This window comes from Phaethon aethereus (assembly GCF_964289735.1).
Source record: "Phaethon aethereus genome assembly, chromosome: 3".
In the NCBI taxonomy this organism is placed as follows: domain Eukaryota; kingdom Metazoa; phylum Chordata; class Aves; order Phaethontiformes; family Phaethontidae; genus Phaethon; species Phaethon aethereus.
In genome coordinates this window covers 16,207,766-16,228,242 of record NC_138576.1, presented here as the reverse complement: position 1 = coordinate 16,228,242, position 20,477 = coordinate 16,207,766, and the positions used below count along the sequence as shown (strand labels likewise).

Genomic DNA, 20,477 nt, shown 5'->3' with positions numbered 1-20,477 from the left:
GTGAGGAGGAAAAGCCATTATATTTCACAATATCTGAGTTACAGCAATGCTACATTATTTATGAGACAGCACCTCTAAAGATATGGCGAACTGTTTTAGGCACGAGTTTTCAGCCATGATGGGCCATGCAAAGATAAATACAGAAAACTGTGCTATTCTCCAGATCCTTTAACATGTATTTTGTTCAAATCATGTAAAACAGAAAGGCTACTTAACAGATGAGATTGCTGACTATTGAAAATGCATCTCCTCAATTGCTATATAAACCAAGGAATGACTCGAATCAGATTTCTAGCCCCTTCTTCAAGAAGGCGTCAAAGCTTGCTGCCTCTCTGCTGAATTACAGAAAGCTGTTACTTTTAGATAACTTCCTGTAATTTACCAGCAGGATCTGCTCAGCGAGCGCCGCAGTCAATGTGCTTTTCCTTTGCCTTTCTTTGTGGACAATGAAGCTTCTCTCTTTCATGAGAAATGTTGTAGTCTGACATCAACATGCAGTGATCGAGTTCTGAGTACTAAAATTGAAATTTTTTTCTTTTCTTCTTGCCTCTTTTTTTTTTTTTTTTTTTTTTTAGAAGATGGGAAATTCTTACGCTGGTCAGCTCAAGACTACACGGTTTGAAGAAGTGTTGCATAATTCTATTGAGGCCTCTCTCCGCTCAAACAACTTAGTTCCCAGACCAATCTTTTCTCAGTTGTATTTGGAAGCTGAACAGCAACTGTCATCACTAGAAGGTAGGAAATGGTGGCATTTATATTTCTGCTCAAAGACAATTCCTCTATTTGCTCTCCCAAGGCTCAGCTCACACATTTCAGATCATGATATAAAAAATCAAAAGTATTTAAGGTTTTTCTTTGGATTTTTTATGTTCTAAAAATATATATATTAGAATTGGATTAAAAATACAAACTGCATTATCTTTTATTTTGGCAGAATTAAGCCACTTGTTTGCTTAGATTTATCAATATACATAAATTGAAGTATTAGGAATTGTTCCATTAAACGTGTGGAGGAGTCACTGGAGATTTGGAACATAAATCTGTTACATCCTATAATCTACCATACACTGCTAATTATACAGTAAATTATGGCAAACACATGATAGATTCATAAATTATATATCCTAAGACTAACTTTAATTGTGAAAAAATACAGCAGAAGTATTTTTATTTTTTAAGGATATTTATAATTACTTTGGGCATAATATTTTTAGTTAGTCTGTGGTTGGAAAGGCAAAAATTGCAGATGTGTTCTCTTGTAAACCCTGCACAAATTGGTGTTTAACACATGGGATGTCTCACTGAATTTTTGTGTGTGTTTTGTGTGCTTCTTGTGTTCAATTTGCTCAGTCTTTTTTTTTTTTTCTTGGAAGTAGTATAGTTTAAATGAACTGTGTGGATCTGATAAGCAAACTCATAATACAAGTTGGTGTTTTGGTGTGCTGTTATGTGTAGAAGTCTCATGGTTTTCAGTGAATTTACTGGTGTGTGCAGAACACTGGCATGCTGGTGCAAGGTTATGTTTAATAATTTCATTATTTAGCCATTTCTGTCACGAGGGCGGTGTTTTATTTCTTTTGACCAGGTCTACTTCCCCTGTTATACTTTGCTATAGATGGCTTAAATTTATATGTAATGAAAAATGCATAATGGTTAACAATCCACGGTAACAGAACAAAAAAAATATCAGCCCAAGAAGTAGTATTAGTAGATAAAAGTATTTTGCACAGATTAAACTCTTTACTATTACCTCATGGTAAAAAAATCCTTGAAAAAGTAAATCTGCTCACAGCTCACACATCAATTAGTCAGTTCTTGTTGGCTTTTTTGTTTGTTTGTTTTACTAATATAGGACATAACGATGAGTATACATTAATTGTTTAAATATATATGTTTCTTATTCCTTACACAAAGTGATCCTTCTATCAAACCCTTCTATGAGGATTTCATAAACTTTTCCACGGCAACCAACTGTGATGTCAAAAATGGATTATGACATCAGTTGGGAAAGATGCTACAGGAGCAGATGCATTGTTCAGGAACAAAAGTGCTATTTCACACTTCTGTAACTTCTTTCTTTCAAGGCGTTCAAAGACCTTTCCAAACCATGAGGGGCTGATTCTGTTTTCTTTGCAGTTAATGGAAACAGTATTGAACTGTAATTAATTAAAAGTCTCACAACAGCCTGGTGGAGAACATTCCTTTCATGAAAGTCTCAGATGAGGGGAGCTCTGAAGGGACCTGTAGTAGAGCTTTTCCTAGGTTGTTCCTCAGGTGGGAGGTCTGCAAGCTGGCACCGTGCACTGCAGCCTTATCATAAATTGTAATTTCCACTTCTAGCAACATGAATCCCCATGCTCTGAGGGCCAGGAGGCATCTGAAGCAGAGAGCCATCCTTGGGGTCTTGTGTAAGGCCCTGTCCCCCCCTCTGACTGTTGTCTTTTCTTGGCCCTGGCAATGTGACCTGCTGATATACTTGGACTATCCTTGGTCATAGCTGCCTGCTGTTCCTCAGTACAGCAAGAGGTTCCCTGTGGTGAAGCAGACATGGTATAAATAATTAAGGCAAGGTAGTGCAGTCGGTCAGTGCAACCCAAGTGTTTTGGCTTTCTATTTTGTGGACTGATAACACATTATAGATGCTCAACGTACCATTTGGCAACAAAACCAGCCACTGGTAAATAAGGCTGATATTATGGATTTTTGTATCTGATGATGTTACAATATCAAAATTGCTAGAAAGCCTGACAATTTAGTATATAGTCAGTTGGAACAATTGGAAATGGTTTTTTTGATCTTTATCAATTCCCTGTTGTAAATAGTCACTATTTTTAGGTTTGTATTTTTTGTTTAAAACATGTTTTTCTGTCTCCTTTTGATACATAAATGACTGTCTAAACAAACAAACAAAAAAGTACCTGGCCATTGAGAGTGGCCTAATATGATTACATATCCATCATGATAATTTATGCCTAAATTAATTTATTTGTGCAAAAGAGACTTTAGTATGCCTGGAGACAAGTTAAAGGAACACACTGGTCCCTTCTGGCCTAGATATTACATTTTTTGCAATGAACTTGCAAACGCATATTTTCCAATGAATGGTTTTCCAGTCTACACATTCTAGATTTAAAAAAAACATACATGTTATAAACATATGTCTTTATAGCAATTTCTACTATTAGATATGCCTATAAAATTATTTGTAGCTATGTAAATTAAAACTACCACATTCACCTAAGTTGGTTTAGACATAATGTCAGATCTCCTTGGCTCCAATAATAGTATGTTTTTTCATTCTGATTTTTTTTTTTGATACCTTTTTATTATTGATGTGTTTCCTCTCCTCCAGACCTGGCAAATTCATGTAGTGCTTAAAATAGTCCAAAAACATTATCATTATTTAAACAAACCTCTTGCTAGATTTTTCATTTTATCAAAAAAACTGCATTTTGCTGTGCTCTCACTGGTCCTACATTCCTAATGAGGGTCTTCTAAAGTCTTCTTAATTTTCTTAGACTTTGGAATTGAAGAACATATCTGCAAATGCCAATAAATGGTCAGGATGTTCAGGAACATTCTGGGAAAGTGTATGAAAAACTCTGCGATAGAAGGCAAGGTTATTTGACTCTAATAGGTTTAGATTTCTTATATATCTCTGTTTGCCTAGTTATTACCATATAAACTGCAAATTAAACCTGTGTGCTGGATTGCCAGTTATTAAAGTCAGTACGTGCAAATCAGTGAGGCTCGTTAATCTAATTCTTCACTTCTGAAATCAAAATCCCATTTGAATCACAACCACATTCACAGTTTCAATTCTCTAATCATATCTAATTTCTCAAAGAAAAAAGACATTTCTTCCATTTTTCTCTTATGCTCTCAGATGCATTTGGGTGCCATCTTTTAGGCCTGTGTGTTATGTTTGTGCCAAAGAGGTGTGAAGCTGATTTCAAAAGCTAATGAACAAGCATTGTTTTTCCATTAACATCCAAGTCCTATACCACCGATATCACTGGGACTTCAGTGGGAAAAGGTTGGGAAGCAGCAAAGCAAATGCAGAGCAGCAGTGTGGCAGCTGGCTCCACTGCAGTGTTGTTCTTGTTCATTGAATATTGTTGGATTCAGCTCTGATTGACAGCAGCACCACATTCTGATGTGAGCTTTGCAGCTAACTCGTGTCTGTGGTTAACTGGTTCCTTCCTTGATCTGCATTTAAGGGAGGCTGTCTGTTCATGGATACAATTATATTTTGTGACCATTGATTTAAAACCTGGTGCTGCAATCAGTTTGTGGATAATATCAGCCCTATGAATAGTCCCAATTAGGAAAAATTATAATTATATTAAAATATTTGCAGAACTTATCTTTGAATTATACCTTAAGGAGAGAAAATTTTTCCATGTGAAATGTCTTAATCACAAATGTATAACATAAAGGTCTAATAATAAATCCCTCGTGAGAACTGAGACTAATTCCTTAAAGCAAACGATCGTGTTTATGGTATCTATGAATAAATTTAAATCCAATAAAACGTGGACAAAATCTTCACAGTATGTCTGTTGGTTTAATGGAGCTCAAGTTACGTTCAAGTTACGTCAGGTGGCTGCCTGGTTGTGTAACATATAACAGAAGAACTATGGTTGTGAGTCCACTTTTGCCATCATCTTGGCTCTGGTTTTGAGTGCTTGAATGTGTGTTCTTTTGGGATTGTTTAAGAAAAAAAGATGTGGAACAGACACATGCAAACAGAGTTCTTTGCAGAAACCCTGCTTTAAAATTAAAAGGAAGCAGAAACTGTAGATCTTTTTTTAAAACAAGCAGGAGAAACGCTAATGATGCCCTTCACACAAGTGAGAGCAGCTCATTCTCATGTATTATAGGTATATATTTGCTCTTGTACTTTTTTCAATTTTGACCTGGAAGCACTGTAGCTCGCCTATTTCTTAGTCTCCGCTTCTATTTCTTGTTTGTCTGTCTTCTATTTTTTTATGTGAAATTATCTGTTATGTTTAAACAAACCCAACAGTTCACCACCGCCTAAAGCGGAAAATCCCACATCCTGCTCCCCCGACTCCTCCTCACCGTATGTTTCTGTTTTCTTCCTTTTCATCAGTTTTGCCATTTTTTGGATCTTCCACTGAGATAATTTAATACATAAACCCGGTAAGAAAACCTGGTCACTCTTGCTTGCTTAGTTAGTTTTCTGCTGGGTTAGCAAGCTGGGATGGCTCAGCACAGGCTCGGGTAAGCTGGCACGAAGAGGAAGGAAGGAACCTCATGGCTGGGAGTATGGGGCAAGAGAGGAGAGCCAGATTCACCCCTTTTTCATTGCATTTGGATGTTAGTCAAGGTTGAGTCATAACACATAACTTACCCCTGACTTAAATAGCAAAGGTGGAGAGCTTCACTTTTCTCTTGTTCACTTCCAGCATTTTTGTCTCTAGACTACACCCTTAAAACAGTTACGTTTAATGTTCTGTCCTTATCTGTGTGCACCAGGACTGAAGTACATTTAGATACTTAAAAGTAAACATACCCTTCAAATCCTCTTCTAGATTGGGGTGTAAGTCTTAATAACCTTTAGAGACAAATCTTCAAATTCCAGATTTACTTTCCCCACCTTCCTCCCTAATTCTCATTTATCCTGTAGTATTTATTTAGCTGATTCTGCAATCATTTCTCAATAAAATAAAAAGCTATTCTGAGGAGGGTCATAGAAAAAAAAAAATCCTTGATAAATATCCTATGGCATCCTGAGTGCCTTATCCAAAGTCAGTTGAAGCAAAGAGAGTATGTCCAGTTGACACTGAGCTTTGGAGGATGACTGCAGTGTGCTTCATTGTTTTTCTGTTTCAAGACTAAAAGCTGGATCAACAGAATAACATAGGAACCTAACTGCTATTTTACTTTCCAAAAGTAAAGAAGAAATCTTGAGTTGAAAGGATGAAACATACCCAATAATATGCAGGTGAATTCTCTTAACAAGTAAGATATCAGGTAAAAATACTACTTTAGGTAGCTGGTGCAGCAAAAAAGCATCTTACAGCAGAGAATCTGAAGAAGAAATGCCTGAAGCCCTCTAAAAAATAAAGCCTGCGTCGTGTATTCTTCTCAACAGCATTCAGTATTGCCTCCTAGACTAGCACAGTCCATGCACAGGCTGCTGTGAATCGTCTTCCTAGACATCTGCCTTTCCTTGACGTACAGGGAGCGGCGATGCTTTTCTCAGAGCTCTGGATTCTGGTAGGAGACAGACGGCCTGAGAATTAGGTGTTCTTATCATGGCATCATCTGTGGTGAACTTAGTTTTAAGCAGGAACCGTTTCTTCAGTTTCCTGTACAACATCAAGGACATGGTCAATGCCTAATTAATAAAACCTGTACTTGGTCTGTATCCAGGATATTCTAAAGTGCTAAGAAGTAATGACTTTGGGTTTATATAGGCTGTTAATATTATAAACAAAGGATACAGTTACACTGTTGTGATCATTAAGAGTTCATACACCAGGAGTTAGGCCTCTCAAAATCATGAGGTTAGCTTAAAAATAATGAGATTTAAAAAAATAATAAATTGAAGCTTCTTTTTATTTGTCCTTCAGGGTTTTTTTACTTTCTCAGGTGCAGCTGGGTTATGCTTTTGAGCTTTTTTTTTTTTTGCATAGGAGCTAAAAGCTTTATTTTTTTAATGAAAGATATTCTCTTGTAAGCATGACTGGAAGTTGGAGCTTTAAGGAAACAACAAATATCTTAAGAGTTGGCAACAGTAAAGTCATTGTCAAGAGGAAGGAATCCAGTTTGCTGTAATACTTTCTGTAACTGGGTCACCCTGTTCATTCATTGGTTTGTTGCCAGCATTTTCTGTTGTCTAAGTCATTTATGCTATGATAATTTGTAGCAGGCAACAGAGCAGATAATGAGGAGGAAGAAGAAGAGGAGGAGGAAGAAGGCTCAGAATCAAGTAGTCCTCCTGTTTCTTATCAGATGAAGCCTCCTCCAGAAGGATGTTGCACTACTGATGGTAAGAAGTACAGTAAACATACTGTCGGAAGGCATTTGCCCTACTGAAAAGGGTAGGACTGAGGCCATTTCTCCTATAATTCATCAGAATAAGAGAATCTATATGATACAGGAATCCTAAAAATGTCAGCATTCATTACCTGCTAGACAAAACTGGGTTGCTCTTATATTTGACAGGGCCTTTGCCTAGTGTGTCAGATAAGCATTTGTGGTGGAATGCCTGGCAAGAGGACAGAACTTCTGTTCTCTTAGGCAACGCAACCTTTAAAAGGTAGAGTTTGCAGGCACAACATTTGCTAAAACGAATGTGGTAATTCTTATGGCTTTATCATTACTCTTTTTATTTAAAGTGTACCTCATTCGATGTTGCTGTAAAAAATACTCGAAAACCCAGGAAAAGCCAGTGAAATTCACCAGGTATTGAGAACTATTATCTCCATTTTTGAATGTCTGACCTAAGTTATGATGACGCTAGTAAATAGTCCCATAAATATGTGGGTTTCAAAACATCATGAAGAAAAATTTCAATGTATGTTTTCAGATGTTTGTTTGTTTATTGTACTGGTAGCATCTGTTTATTGCTGACCAAAAGGCAGGGAAGAAAATAATCTCTCTGTTTGCCCTTGACCTCAGAGGATACAACTTTGTTTTTCATTAAAAATATAGGAAGTCCTTTAATAAAGATAATTGTGAGTATTAAAGAAAAAAATTGTCACCTTAAAATACATTGAATTGATTTTTTTCTAGGTTTCTGCCAGGCTGGTAAAGATTTGAGACTCGTTTCAATTTCCAATGAACATATTGAGGTACCATCAGGGTTTTTACTTGTTGGGGCAAAGTCACCAAATTTACCTGATCACCTTTTAGTGTGTGCTGTGGATAAAAGATTCCTGCCAGATGACAATGGGCGCAATGCCTTGTTGGGTAAGTGTCTGACATTGCAGTAAGTGGATGCTTCTGTGGGCTACAATTAATAGCTAATCTTTTTTTTGCAGAGTGAGTTCAGCAGAGCTTATTTCCATTCCACATCTACAGTAACGCTCACTGGTGATGCACAACAAGATAACAACTCAGAGCTGGCTATGTTTACTTTGGAATGATACAAAGTGAGCCAGTTCATTAGAAATGCTTCATCACCTTCTATCCATGAGTGCAAGGCTAAAGCCATTGTCCGATCGATCGGTTTATGTCCTAGTTGCTGGAACTGCACATCTGGTAACTGGACTAGTTGAACTGCTGCCTGTCTCTGTTTTAGCTTTCCAAATGCTGACATGGACAGACTGTAGGTCTGTCAAGTGGAACTTTCGGGCTACTATGTACATGTAAACAGTTCGATGATAGTTTGGACTATAAAAATTTATGACCTTTTTGATTTATCTCTTTGAGATAGTTATAATATTCTCCACTGTATTTGAACAATAGCATGGGTTCTGGATCCTAACCTATGACTTTTTGCTATTATCACAATATAAATAAGTATGAATGATTACAAGTTGAAATTTTTCCTATATGTGTAATCAGATAATACTGTGTGTTCAAATAATACTGTTTGTAGGATACTTCAATTTCTTGCTTGTTGTCTACTGAAAAGTTTAACTTCTGACATAAAACTAGGTCCTTCTATCTATTATAGCCTTTCTGATGGCCATTAGCCTCATTCAAATCAACCCAAACAGGGAAGATCTGCAATCATGTGAATGACTGAACTGAATATTAATGTTATTAAAATGGCATAGTTTTTCTATTGGGAAAAGTGGTATACAAAGGGAGGGAGAACTCTTTTTTTCAATCAGTCAGGCACTCTTGGATTCTTATTTATTATTTTCTTAGTTAGGTAACCAAAAAATGATGCATCATATATCTGTACCAGTCTGAGCTTTAAATAGCAAAAAAAGAAACATTTGTCATGTCTTTTAACCATTTTCTTTAACAAAGAGTGAGGGATATGATGTGAACTCCATTGTTATCTCAGTTTGAGCAACTCTTCAAGGCATTTGGGATGACAGTGTAGTGTGAAGGTGTGTAATGGGATTCTATGTACAGTAACTTCTTTCCTCATGTGATCTCGCAGAGTTGGATTGCTCACAGTACATTTGAGCAGTGATTGTAAAAGAATTAAGAGGGTTGTAAATCACCCACGTGTTGTCATTTTAAAGATAAAGACAGGAATGTTGTACCACTCAAGTCATTCAGTGCTAGCACTATTAACAGCTTAAGCTACTTAGGCTGTTAGCAGGGAGGAAGTAGTGTATTTGGTGTATTTGTTAATTACATGCTAAACAAGAACAGAAAAAGGCAACAGGAGCATAACTGGGAGGTTTGTATGCTAGTACATCCCCAGCTTGCTTATTTAATACATTTTAGTTTCCTGAAACCATTTAAATGCTTATTTTTGGTGGCTGTTATACACTTAACTAGTGAATCACATTCTTTTGCAGAGAGTTTTAGTAATTCTGTATGATGACTTTTATTTATTCTATAACAAGCTTAAATATGAAAGAACTTACATACTTTAAGATCCCAAGTCTTCATCTGGAAGCTGGAAATGAAATAATGTTCCTGGTCCCTAATCTAATGAAAAAACACGATATATCTTATTGACATGAGGATAGCATACTATTTGTACAATAGAACATACTGTAGATAGAAATGATTGTTTGATTCTGGTTTTCATACACTGATGCAAGTCAAATCAGAGTAAGTAAAATTAGAAGCAGACATGAATAGTCTCATGGTTTCAGACATGTAGTGAGATAGAAGATGGGGCCATTCTTCCTTTAAATTCTCTGTCTATTAGTATAAGACACTGACCTCAGTCTTGTGCTAGATTTAAGTTGAAAATATTATATATGAAGAAGGGAAGCTCTTTTTGTTGTCTTGCTTTCAAAGACAGGATAAAAGGCTTATTTTTGGTATTGAGTTCTCCTTCAAACATGTTGGCCTTTTGAAACAACATGGACAGTGGTCCCTTTAAGCCTTTCTAAGTTTACAGAGAAATTGAATTGGATTCAATTCCTTCTGCAGAGAAGGACTTGGGGGTACTGGTGGGTAGAAAGTTGGACATGAGCCAGCAATGTGTGCTTGCAGCCCAGAAGGCCAACCACATCCTGGGCTGCACCCAAAGCAGCGTGGCCAGCAGGTCGAGGTAGGGGATTCTGCCCCTCTACTCTGCTCTGGTGAGACCCCACCTGGAGTCCTGCATCCAGCTCTGGAGCCCTCAGCGCAGGAAAGACATGGACCTGTTGGACCGGGTCCAGAGAAGGGCCACAACAATGATCAGAGGAATGGAACACCTCTGCTACGAGGACAGGCTGAGAGAGTTGAGGTTGTTCAGCCTGGAGAAAAGAAGGCTCCGGGGACACCTTCTTGCAATCTTCCAGTAAGGGGGCTTCTAAGAAAGATGGGGACAGACTTTTTAGCAGGGCCTGTTGCAACAGGACAAGGGTTAACGGGTTTACACTGAAAGAGAGCAGATTTAGACTAGATCTAAGGAAGAGATTTTCACAATGAGGGTGGTGAAGGACTGTCGCAGGTTGCCCAGAGAGGTGGTAGATGCCCCATCCCTGGAACCATTCCAGGCCAGGTTGGACGGGGCTCTGAGCAACCTGATCTAGTTGCAGATGTCCCTGCTCACTGCAGGGTGGTTGGACGAGATAACCTTAAATGTCCCTTCCAACCCAAACTTTTATATGATTCTATGATTCTGTGATTCATTTTTAACTGAAATGAGCTGTCATCACGAGTCAGAGTATACTTTTGGTATGCCTTATTGGTGATATAGGCACATCGCTTGTAACTCTTCAACCCCATTGTTTTTTCTCTTAATATATTAGGTTTTTTTATAAGGCAGCTGTTACTCAGTTCTGTAGGTTTTTTCGAAAATAATTTATTTGAAGGGAAAAGACACTAATGAATTATCCAACAGTTTCCTGCTTTCTCGTGGTCCACCTGCATATGTTCATGAAGATGCTTGTGGAGCATACAAAAATTCTGAAAGAAAACCAGAAATATCTTGGTAGTTTCTGGGCCAGCTTTTGACTTATGGTCTTGTTACCATTTGGGGCTGTTGATATGCCTCTGGGGCATGTGCCAATTTATTGATTATGCTAATAAGTTGTCCCACCATCAAGGCATATGTGCTTATGATTTGAAAGTTATTTCTGCTGGAGGTTGTTTTGGTTCTTTCTTTTTACAATTGATGTATAATTCCATAGAAAAAAAAAACATTTTCTGGAAAAGACTATATTTTTGGCAAGCAAAAAGTTTTCTGTGTCTGAGCATGTACCTGGTATGCTTCTGTTAATCAAGTTAAATCACAGATTTAACTACTCTGCAAAACAGCTTTTTGCCTTTAGGAAGCTGTTTCTTGGGGTTTTTGTGTCCTGAAGGAATGCTTAGATGGAGGAAGCACTTCTGTGATAGTGCAATATTTATTGTTTCCTAATAAAAGCAGTTAACACATACCACTCCCAAAGGTTTTTTCTCTTTTGGTTTTTTTTTTCCCAGTTCTCACTCTTGAGGAGAGTCTTTCATAATAAACAAAGCAGCTATTCACCCATCATTTTCCTTCCGAAAAGACCAAACAGCTGCCCATTTTCCTAGCAGGGAATAAGAAATCCTTTTTTTTTCAGTGGGTCTCTGAGGTCAGAATGACAGAGGAAAAGATTAGTTTGCTTGCATTGTAGGCTGTGTGTATGATGAAAACATTGTAGAATAAAATACTGCCGCTGCTTCTGTTAAAATGTACAATGTTCTGTTGGGCTTTTGTAACAGTAGCGAGTTTCCGTACAATGGAGTTCCCCAGCCTGACCATATTGATTTAATTTGGTTTTTTAATTTAGGACTTCAGTCTTCAAATGGAGTGGTAGTAAGTAGGAGGGGAAAATGTGGAGCATTTGTCACTGTTTGTGTGCTTTTTCTTGCGAGTAGGACTGAAAAGAAGAAATACTTTTGCTGAAATGTTGAAAATATAATCACTGTTTGTCTTAAGCAAGCTGCCAACTTTCCACAAAAATATTAACGTTAATTAAAAGCCTGTTATTAATTTAAAAGAGAAACAGGAAGAAAATTTTCTGCCAATTTATGAACTATTGGAAATGTTATGAAATATTAGATGGTTATCCTTCCACCCTGAAGTCCTTCCTTTATCCCTAGCACAAGCTTACTGTTGATCCAAAGGAACTATCTCCCCAGTGAGAAGGTAGGTCAGGTTTCATACCCTTTTAGTCCAAGGTCCTTCTTCTGACCACAAGGTCCCTACTGTGGAAGAGCTTTTAAAATTATGAACAATTGATCATTGTGATGTGAGCAAATTCAAGCAAATGCATATGATAAAACTCCAGATACAATCCAGTACCTTCTGATTAAACAATCTTCAGAGGGTAATGACCTTAAGTCACTACTGAACTGAGTTGGATATGAACTGGTGACCTAAAGGTGAAAGGCTTTTAGCCCCTAAACTCTGGGCATTGATTTCTAATTCTCTTGTGAAATCAATCCCATGACATAGATATATTGAGTCACCTTATGGCTGCCCCGACTCCCCTGACCTTTGTCCTCTCTATAATGTATGGAAGAATATTTAATGCAGCTTGTTTATGAAGGAAGCTGTCCCCTCTATCAGCTGCTGCCTCAGACCATGGCACGCGAAAGGGCATGCAGAGAAAGGAGGAGGATGAAATGTTTGGGTTCTCACCGTTACTCAGTCTTCTACATAAAGTGCTATGAGCAAGGTTGGCAGAGGCCTGCAATGAGTAATGACTGAACAGCATTGGAATTATAAGATCATGCTGTATTCTATCTGTGATGTCAGGGCTGAGCTGTGCTAAGGAAGCAATGGCCGTCATCAAAGACACTATCAGTCAGAACAAATGGGATGAAAAACAATGTTGACAAGGAGCTTGCAAGAAAGGACTCTTCGTCTGACTCAGAGGAGCTGGGGAAGCTTGAGTGGAAAGATGATAGTTTGACTTCAAAGGAAAATTAGAAAATAAACTTCTAAAATATTCTCCAAGGACTTTTCAAAACAAGTGGACGATTTAGATCTGTTTAATCCTTCCTAGGCCTCACCTGTATGCTGTACGTGGTGTAAACTAATTTTCCAGTAGACATCACAGAATTAAAAACAGCTGATACGGGCAAAGGGTTGTTTCAGGTAGATGTTATTGCTAAATCTGGTTTAGGCTGATGGTGATTTACAAGAGTTACCAATAGTGACTGATCTAAAGTTCACATGAAAAGATTTTATGTCCAATGTGCAGCTTTCTGTTGGCCAAATATTTTCTTGGCAAGTTGCTGGACACTCTCAGCAAAATGATAAAACCTCAAAAGTGTACAGGTACTTCTATTTTATTTTTGGAAATGGTCCCTTCGTGCTTGTATTTGAAAACATGTAAGGGCTTGTAAGTGGCAACCAGGCAAAAACTGCAGTGCTGCTGGTCATGCTCTGTGTGCTGCCAAATGTATGGGAAGTTTTCATTTACTAGCGGAAGCATTTTTCATGATTTCTTAATCTGCATAAAATGCATGCAAACTCTATAGCTTTCGCCACATCCGTTCTAATTTTGTTTCCTTTTGTTGTTGCTTTTATTGCAGCTACTGAAGGCTCTGTGATGTTAGACAGATGCTTTTGTGCTGGCTGATATAACACAGAGGATTCTGCAGAGTCATGACTTGTCCTGATTTTATGAGTCATAATGTCCTTTATCATCCTACCGACTAGGATCAGAGAGATAATAGGCAGCTTTCAATAGTCGTTAGCCACTTGCTCCCATGGATACCAGCCCAATTTCCACATGAACTTAGGTTTTTAATAAATTCTTCTGAGCCATTTGAAAACTTATGAAAGTGCTTGGGTTGTAAACCAAGCAACAGGTGTTTACAAAGCGTTATATTTTAGTGCTTTTATTTTAACAGAAGGAAAAAAAAATTATTGGCCATTAATTTGAAAACTTAATTTGCCTGAAATATGTGTTTGACATCATCATTCCCGTTAATGGCTCTTCACTTTATCTACCATATTATTAACCCTTACTCCAGTTATACTATTTATTTCTAATGTTATTCTCCATCTGTTATGTGAAATGCATTTCCTTTGTTTTATTTTTGCCACCTTTCAATTCACTGAACACACCTTTTCCATTTAAATTCCTGTGATAACACATAAAAACGTACATTAGATGCAACTAAAATAAAAGAAAACATCATGCTTCAGGTCCCGCATAGGGAACAGACAGAAAATTTCCATGGGGAAGATGATAATCTAATGGCACACTGTAGGATTTCTTTGTAGATAATAAGTGTTTTTCAGACAGCTGCACTGGCCTGATGCAAGATGAAAATTTCGTAGGAAATACTTTGGAAAATGGACAAAAAAAGTTGTTTATGAATGAAAGGCAGATAGTCAGCTGTGCAAGGAATGCCCTTTATTTACGATGATAATGACATCACCATCATGAGCCCCTCTTTGAGGCTCAAACTGTGTATCAGGATGAGAGGAAATGGCAGCATCCCTGGAAATGCCCCATCAAGCCTAAGTACAATAAGCTTCTTTATGTGCAAGGACTATGTCTCTGTCATGTCTGTAAAGTTGCAGACACTTTTGTTTCTGTCCTCATAAATACTTTGAACTGCTGTGAAGTGCTAACACGGTCCAGCCATAATTTGAGAAAGCTACTTTAAATTAATAGCCCAGGAAGGCTTTAGTATTTTTTTTCTCTCTAAAAAAGCATCTGTAGTAGAAACTTGGTACTTAAATATACTTAGACCTAATTAAATATGATAGATTAAATGTACTTAATTTTTTGAGACTTAATTGCATGCTTAATTTCAATGAAAGCTGAAACAGAAGTGAAGCATGTACTTTCGGTGGTGTTGAATAGGGCTGGTGTTAAGTATGTGATTCAGTACTCTTCAGTCAGAAACTTCTTGGTTTAACGTTTCACAGGTAGGTAATAAATAGGAATTGTGGTCATCTGGTGGGAGAAAATTAAAAATATGGCCTATTTTAATTGTTCTGTAAATGTGGACCTCTGTTTTTGCAATCTGGTAGCCAAAGTGCAATACAGTGGACTTGATGTAATTTTTTTTTTGAGGAAAATGCTAATAAAAAGTTCACGCTGTGAAAAAAAAAATAAGTACAGCTTTTCTCCAGGAAAGAGTCGTGTTTGGATGTTATTAACAGTGGCCCTCCTATCTCATCGGATTATGTGTATTGTTTATTTTATCAGGCTTCTCTGGCAACTGTGTTGGCTGTGGCAAGAAGGGTTTCTGCTACTTTACGGAATTCTCAAATCACATTAATCTTAAACTGACCACTCAGCCCAAGAAACAGAAACACTTAAAGTATTATCTGGTCAGGAATGCACAGGGAGCTCTGACCAAAGGATCTGTAATCTGCTGGAAAGGGGCAGGTAAGACAATGAAGCTGTCTTCCTCGAGCTCTGGTTTTCATCATCCAAGCTTAGCTATCGCAGGGACTGGCGTCTGTGTAAAACCTAAGACAGAGCAGTTGAAAGAAGGACTCTTCAAAGCTAGGTGATTACTGGAGCAGCTGTAAAAAGCAATTGAGTGACCCAGTATGAGGGTGGCATGTCTGAAGACATCGGTTCCTGCCTTCCAAGCGCTGCAGCCTCTAAGTAACTCGTGTGTGAAATTATCAGCTCAAACACGCAGAGAAAAAGCAAATGCCACTGGTGTCAGGGGATAAGAAATTTATTTTTTGTTAAGATTTCAGAGGCCGGCAGCCTTCATCCAGCACCTGCTCAAGCACATTGTTCCAACTGCCAGAAAGTTCGGGCCCCTCGGGAAGCACCTCAAGCGAGCCATCCCCAGCAGCCAACCCAAGTGCTCCAGCTGGGACCCAGCAAACAGGTACCCCGAGGAGGAACGCGCCGCGTTCCCACCGACGCCTACTCTTCTGCGCGTGCGTATTCGTGTATACTTGACAAACAAATGAGCACGCTACCACATAAAATAAAGCAAGTTGAATAGACTTAGAGGTATATTACAAATAAAGAAAGCGATGGTGCTTTGAAGGCTTCTCGCTGTCCATTTTCCCCGCCTTGGGTTTATGTAGAAAAAGTTAGCCAGGAATAAAATAGGTGTTCTGCAGCCTGCTCATAGCTGAGGCAAACCAAATTTTTTTAAAAGCCATTGTTTTGAAAGTTGCATTTCAAATGCATTTTGAGAATGGCATTACATTCCTCCAGCTGTTGCTTGTCTGGTCACAGATGACAAATGTTACAGGAACCAGTACCATTTCAGCTTTTTCTTCTGATCCAGTCTATTTTATGTTACGACCAGAATCCTCTTTACCGAGGGCATTATATGGGCGTCAGCTTAAAAGCTTCTGAGTTTTTTCTTCTGCTGAGAAAAGTGGCTTTAATATTAAAAAAACAAACTAATTATCAGTATCTGTAACTTTTTTTTTGTATTAAAAATTCTTTCTGAAACCTTTGCTTTTCCATTAGCTTGACGTAAATAAAAGGTGATGGATGATAGAGGCAAGCGAGAGTGATTTCTCTGAGCTTCTTCATAATGAAAACAGCTCTTTAGTGTCTTGTGCCTGTTACGGAGGTTCACACAGGAGAACTGAGGCACATCTGTGCTTATATTCTCCCTGTGAGATAAAAATCTGTTAAATAGTTGTGATCTGGAATACTGGTACCCCTCCGGAACAGATCGTTGATCTCTTTATAATAGCAGATTGGCATTTTTTTGTCAGAGGTTACATATATAAAAAAATGTACATTTGTTACAAGCATATTAGGCTTGAGGAAAACCTCTCTTTTTAATGCAGTGCAGTTAAAAAAAGCCTGGCAAGAGGATGTCACATTGGAAGGGAGGTTGAGGGGATTGTTAGTAAATTTTAAACAACCTTTCTCACTCTTTTAGCTGGTTCTTGAGTAAACTTCATGTAAGAGCTAGGGTCCACCTGCAAAGAAGCTAATGGGTCTGACATATGTATTTAATGTGAGAATCGGATTTTACCCAGGCACTTAATCAGGAGTCAGCAATAACCTGGCATGAGATCAGAAGTGGGTTTGTTTTATTCAGCATTGCAATCACCCTGAGCAGATCCCGATGGCTCTATTAAAGTAAATGATCAAGTGATCAGTTTATTATATTACCTCAGGATCTTGACCAAGAAATGTTTAATGTAAATACTTTGCTCTTTTCTTGCCAGCGGCAGCCATAGATCACACCCCTTCAACAGCAGCGTTCAGCTCAGCTGTTTTTAATGGCAAGGAATCGCCTAAACAACAGTTGGTGAAAAATAACCTGTCTGCTCTGACAAGACCTTCCATGTTAGGTATTTGTATGGATTTGTTGTTTAATAACCCTAAACTCTATATTCCATGGGTATAATAGAAGCATTAAACAAATGTTATCATGATCATATTTTCCTGTATGAATAGAAATTACTATTCCCTTCCAAGTCCTTTTTGATGATAACGCTTTTTTTCTGTGTTAATTTTCAGGAAAAAAAAATGTTTATATGTTTTCAGCCATAGCTTTGTTACAGTTCAGGTTATTAACTGGAAGTTTTTCTTCCCATTTACAGTTCATTCATTTAATAGAAGCACAGACTAGATTCTGAATCCAGGTTCTTAAAGAACGTGTCAGTTTGAATCGATCTCACCAAAAGGTTTTGTGAAGGAAATTGAGAAAGATTTATAAGATTTATATCACTCATAGGATAATTCCTACGTTGCAGTTCACCTTGGGATGGAGCACTAGACTTCGGCAACTGGCTCCAAATTAAAGAAACTGTCCTCACTGCACCTTTATTATCATGGTTTGTGTTAATTCTTTTCTGTCACAAACGGCATTCTGTGTCACTGGCTTGTTTAAACAAGAAAGTTAGTCTTCACTATGGCTAGAAACATGCTATAGCTCTATTTTAGAGTAAGTCTTCCCAAGTTTCCCTGCCGGCACCAAAGCCAAATTCTTTCTCTCTGCCCATTCAGGTTCTTGATCTCTTTCTTCTATGCAGCAACATATTCTTGCCAATTCGTTTCAGATGGATTACTTTCACATATCAACATATCTGCAGGAAAACGTACGGCATTTTCAAATAAAAATCTCTTTGTATTGCTCTATCTTGCGAGTTTTGTCACAACATTATGCCAGGAAACTAAATACAAGAATGAGTGGAACAAATGGCTAAATCCTGCCCTCACGTGGTAAAAGTTTAAAGGACAAAGTCATCTTTGAAAGCCCGTACGTAAGGTTCTTCTGCAAGTGAACAATCTTATTCTAAATCTGAAAACTTCAGGGTTATTTTGAATTTTAATACCTTTTGGCAAATTAAACCCCCCCTTTTTATATAAGATTCTTACTCTGTCTTGAATTTTATGTGGGACTAACCATTCTTCCAGGAGATATAGCCCTGACAGTGTGAAGTAATGTTAAGACCTCTGCATAGTCATGTCCAGAAATAGAAATAGCTCAATCCTGCAAGATGCTGAGCAATTCGTGAAGGACCATTGACTGTCAATAATTAGAAATACTTGACGTTAGTGGAAGCTTATCATTCTAGGAGTTTGCAGGAGGGCACAAGAAGATTCAAGAAATAAATTATGAATCATCAGGAACTCCTAGAAAAACTGTAAGAAAGTTATGTTTTTACAGACAAAGCTGTTGGAGCTGTGTGGATAGTGCGAAAGTGCAGAAGTAATTTGCTAGGAATTAATTTGGAATAACATAAACCCAAAGGTTGTAACCAGTTAGAAGTGGCAAAAGTCTTGTAAATGGGAAAATTGTTGAACAGAACTCAGATGTTTATTAATATTACTCTGAAACCCTTGAGAATGTTATTTTGCAATAAGCTACATGAAACACTGTGTCATGTGTTCAGAAATAAAAGGAGCAAAATGCCCACAGTGTTGACTTGAAAATATTAACACTTACAAGCTTTCTTAGAACACGTCTCATTCTTACTGCATTATTCTTAGTACAGAATAAACATTGGTATAAAATAAGTGACGTCTACCTAGATAATTAGCAGTTCTCTGCACCAGAGAGTTCACAGAAATTTAAGCAGGACATAACAAAGTAAAATAAAAACCATAAAAATTGATTGTATTAATGGAGTTGACCCTGTCTACCACAGTACTTGGTGCACACAATCAATCTATTGAAATGTATTGAATGACCATGCACAAAACTGAATACATTTTATTCTAATACTTTTCTGAAATATATTACTGTTATTCAGGCACTTTAACAAATTCAGGGCCTCCAAAAAAGCGCCATAAAGGTTGGTCACCAGAATCTCCATCATCTACTGAGACTTGGAACTTGCAGCTCAACCCACAGGCTCCAAACAGAATTAAAAATGGTAAGCTATACCCAAGGTAATGATAATGTTTCATTAGTCAGAAAATAATGGGGGAAAAGAGGCAATATTTTAAAGATGCAGGCAGATTCATATTAGAGTTTTGAAAGGTGTTCGATACCTACATGCTCGCCTACATTTATGTGTATTTTGTTTTTTTTTGAGGCTCTGAGCTTAACTCTCATTAGGATCCAGTCATTGAGTTAGTATTAATAAATCCCAACAGGTGCCTGTGTCCATCTTAAGACACCAATACACCTTTGGGATATTAAAATTAGTGTCATAACTCAGGTCAACGTACCATCCATTGTTTCAATTATTTGTCACAACGGTCTTGGCACTTGGATTTTATAGTCTAGGTACAGACTAGAGTGACATGCAGTGAAATAACCCATTTTCCCAAAAATGTTTTCTTTTAATGTGCTATTGTTTAAATTAAAATTACTATAAAGAAGTTACGATTGTGGAAACATTGAATCTTAATTTTTTCTTTCTTGCTATAGCAAGAAAACTTGTTTAGAAGCGTTGAAACTAAATAGATCATACAAAAAACACAAATCATAACTATTTGTGATATCACATAAGTCTCTGTATTCTTGCATCCATAGCTGGAACTGTTTTTTTATAAACATTTTAAAATCTTTAGATGCATGTGCGATGTTCAAGGTTACAACAACATAATTACTCCTCCAAGAAAGTTAGCATAATAGTATGGGTTGTAGTAACAGCTCATGAAATGTGTGATGTAACCGTAAAAAACATTTAATACTGATATCAGATATGGGTATGAGATCATGTTGAATAACTTTTCTTTGAGGAAATCATTAATAGACCTGATTCCAGTAATAATATGTCTAAAATCTTAGATGGAGGAAGCCTATCATCTTTACCACATTCTGCTTTGGGAGGCCCAGCCTCATCTCCGATGGCGGGCTCAGGAGAACCAGTCTCAGTTCCTGAAAACTTACTGAAAATCTGTAAAGCAAAGCCAGTTATTTTTAAAGGTAAAAACTCCACCCCCCGAACAAGACCTTAAATCTTTTTTGTAAGAGATGTAAAGATACGTCCTACTGCTAAACACTGCTAAAGCTGTCAATTTTAAAAGGTAAACCTATTG

At 37.5% G+C, this 20,477-nt stretch overlaps 1 protein-coding gene across 1 annotated transcript in view; it reads left to right on the top strand.

Moving 5' to 3' along the window:
* Positions 1–387: 387 nt before the first annotated feature.
* The window catches only part of GREB1 (growth regulating estrogen receptor binding 1), a gene marked incomplete at its 3' end in the record, with an annotated part of 62,842 nt that continues 42,752 nt past the window's right edge, over positions 388–20,477 (top strand). The window contains exons 1-8 of the mRNA XM_081997694.1: positions 388–735; positions 6,899–7,021; positions 7,768–7,944; positions 15,249–15,431; positions 15,748–15,891; positions 17,207–17,332; positions 19,241–19,363; positions 20,227–20,364. Of these exons, the coding sequence (XP_081853820.1) occupies positions 579–735; positions 6,899–7,021; positions 7,768–7,944; positions 15,249–15,431; positions 15,748–15,891; positions 17,207–17,332; positions 19,241–19,363; positions 20,227–20,364 (1,171 nt within the window). The 5' untranslated portion in view covers positions 388–578. The remainder of the gene's footprint in view (positions 736–6,898; positions 7,022–7,767; positions 7,945–15,248; positions 15,432–15,747; positions 15,892–17,206; positions 17,333–19,240; positions 19,364–20,226; positions 20,365–20,477) is intronic.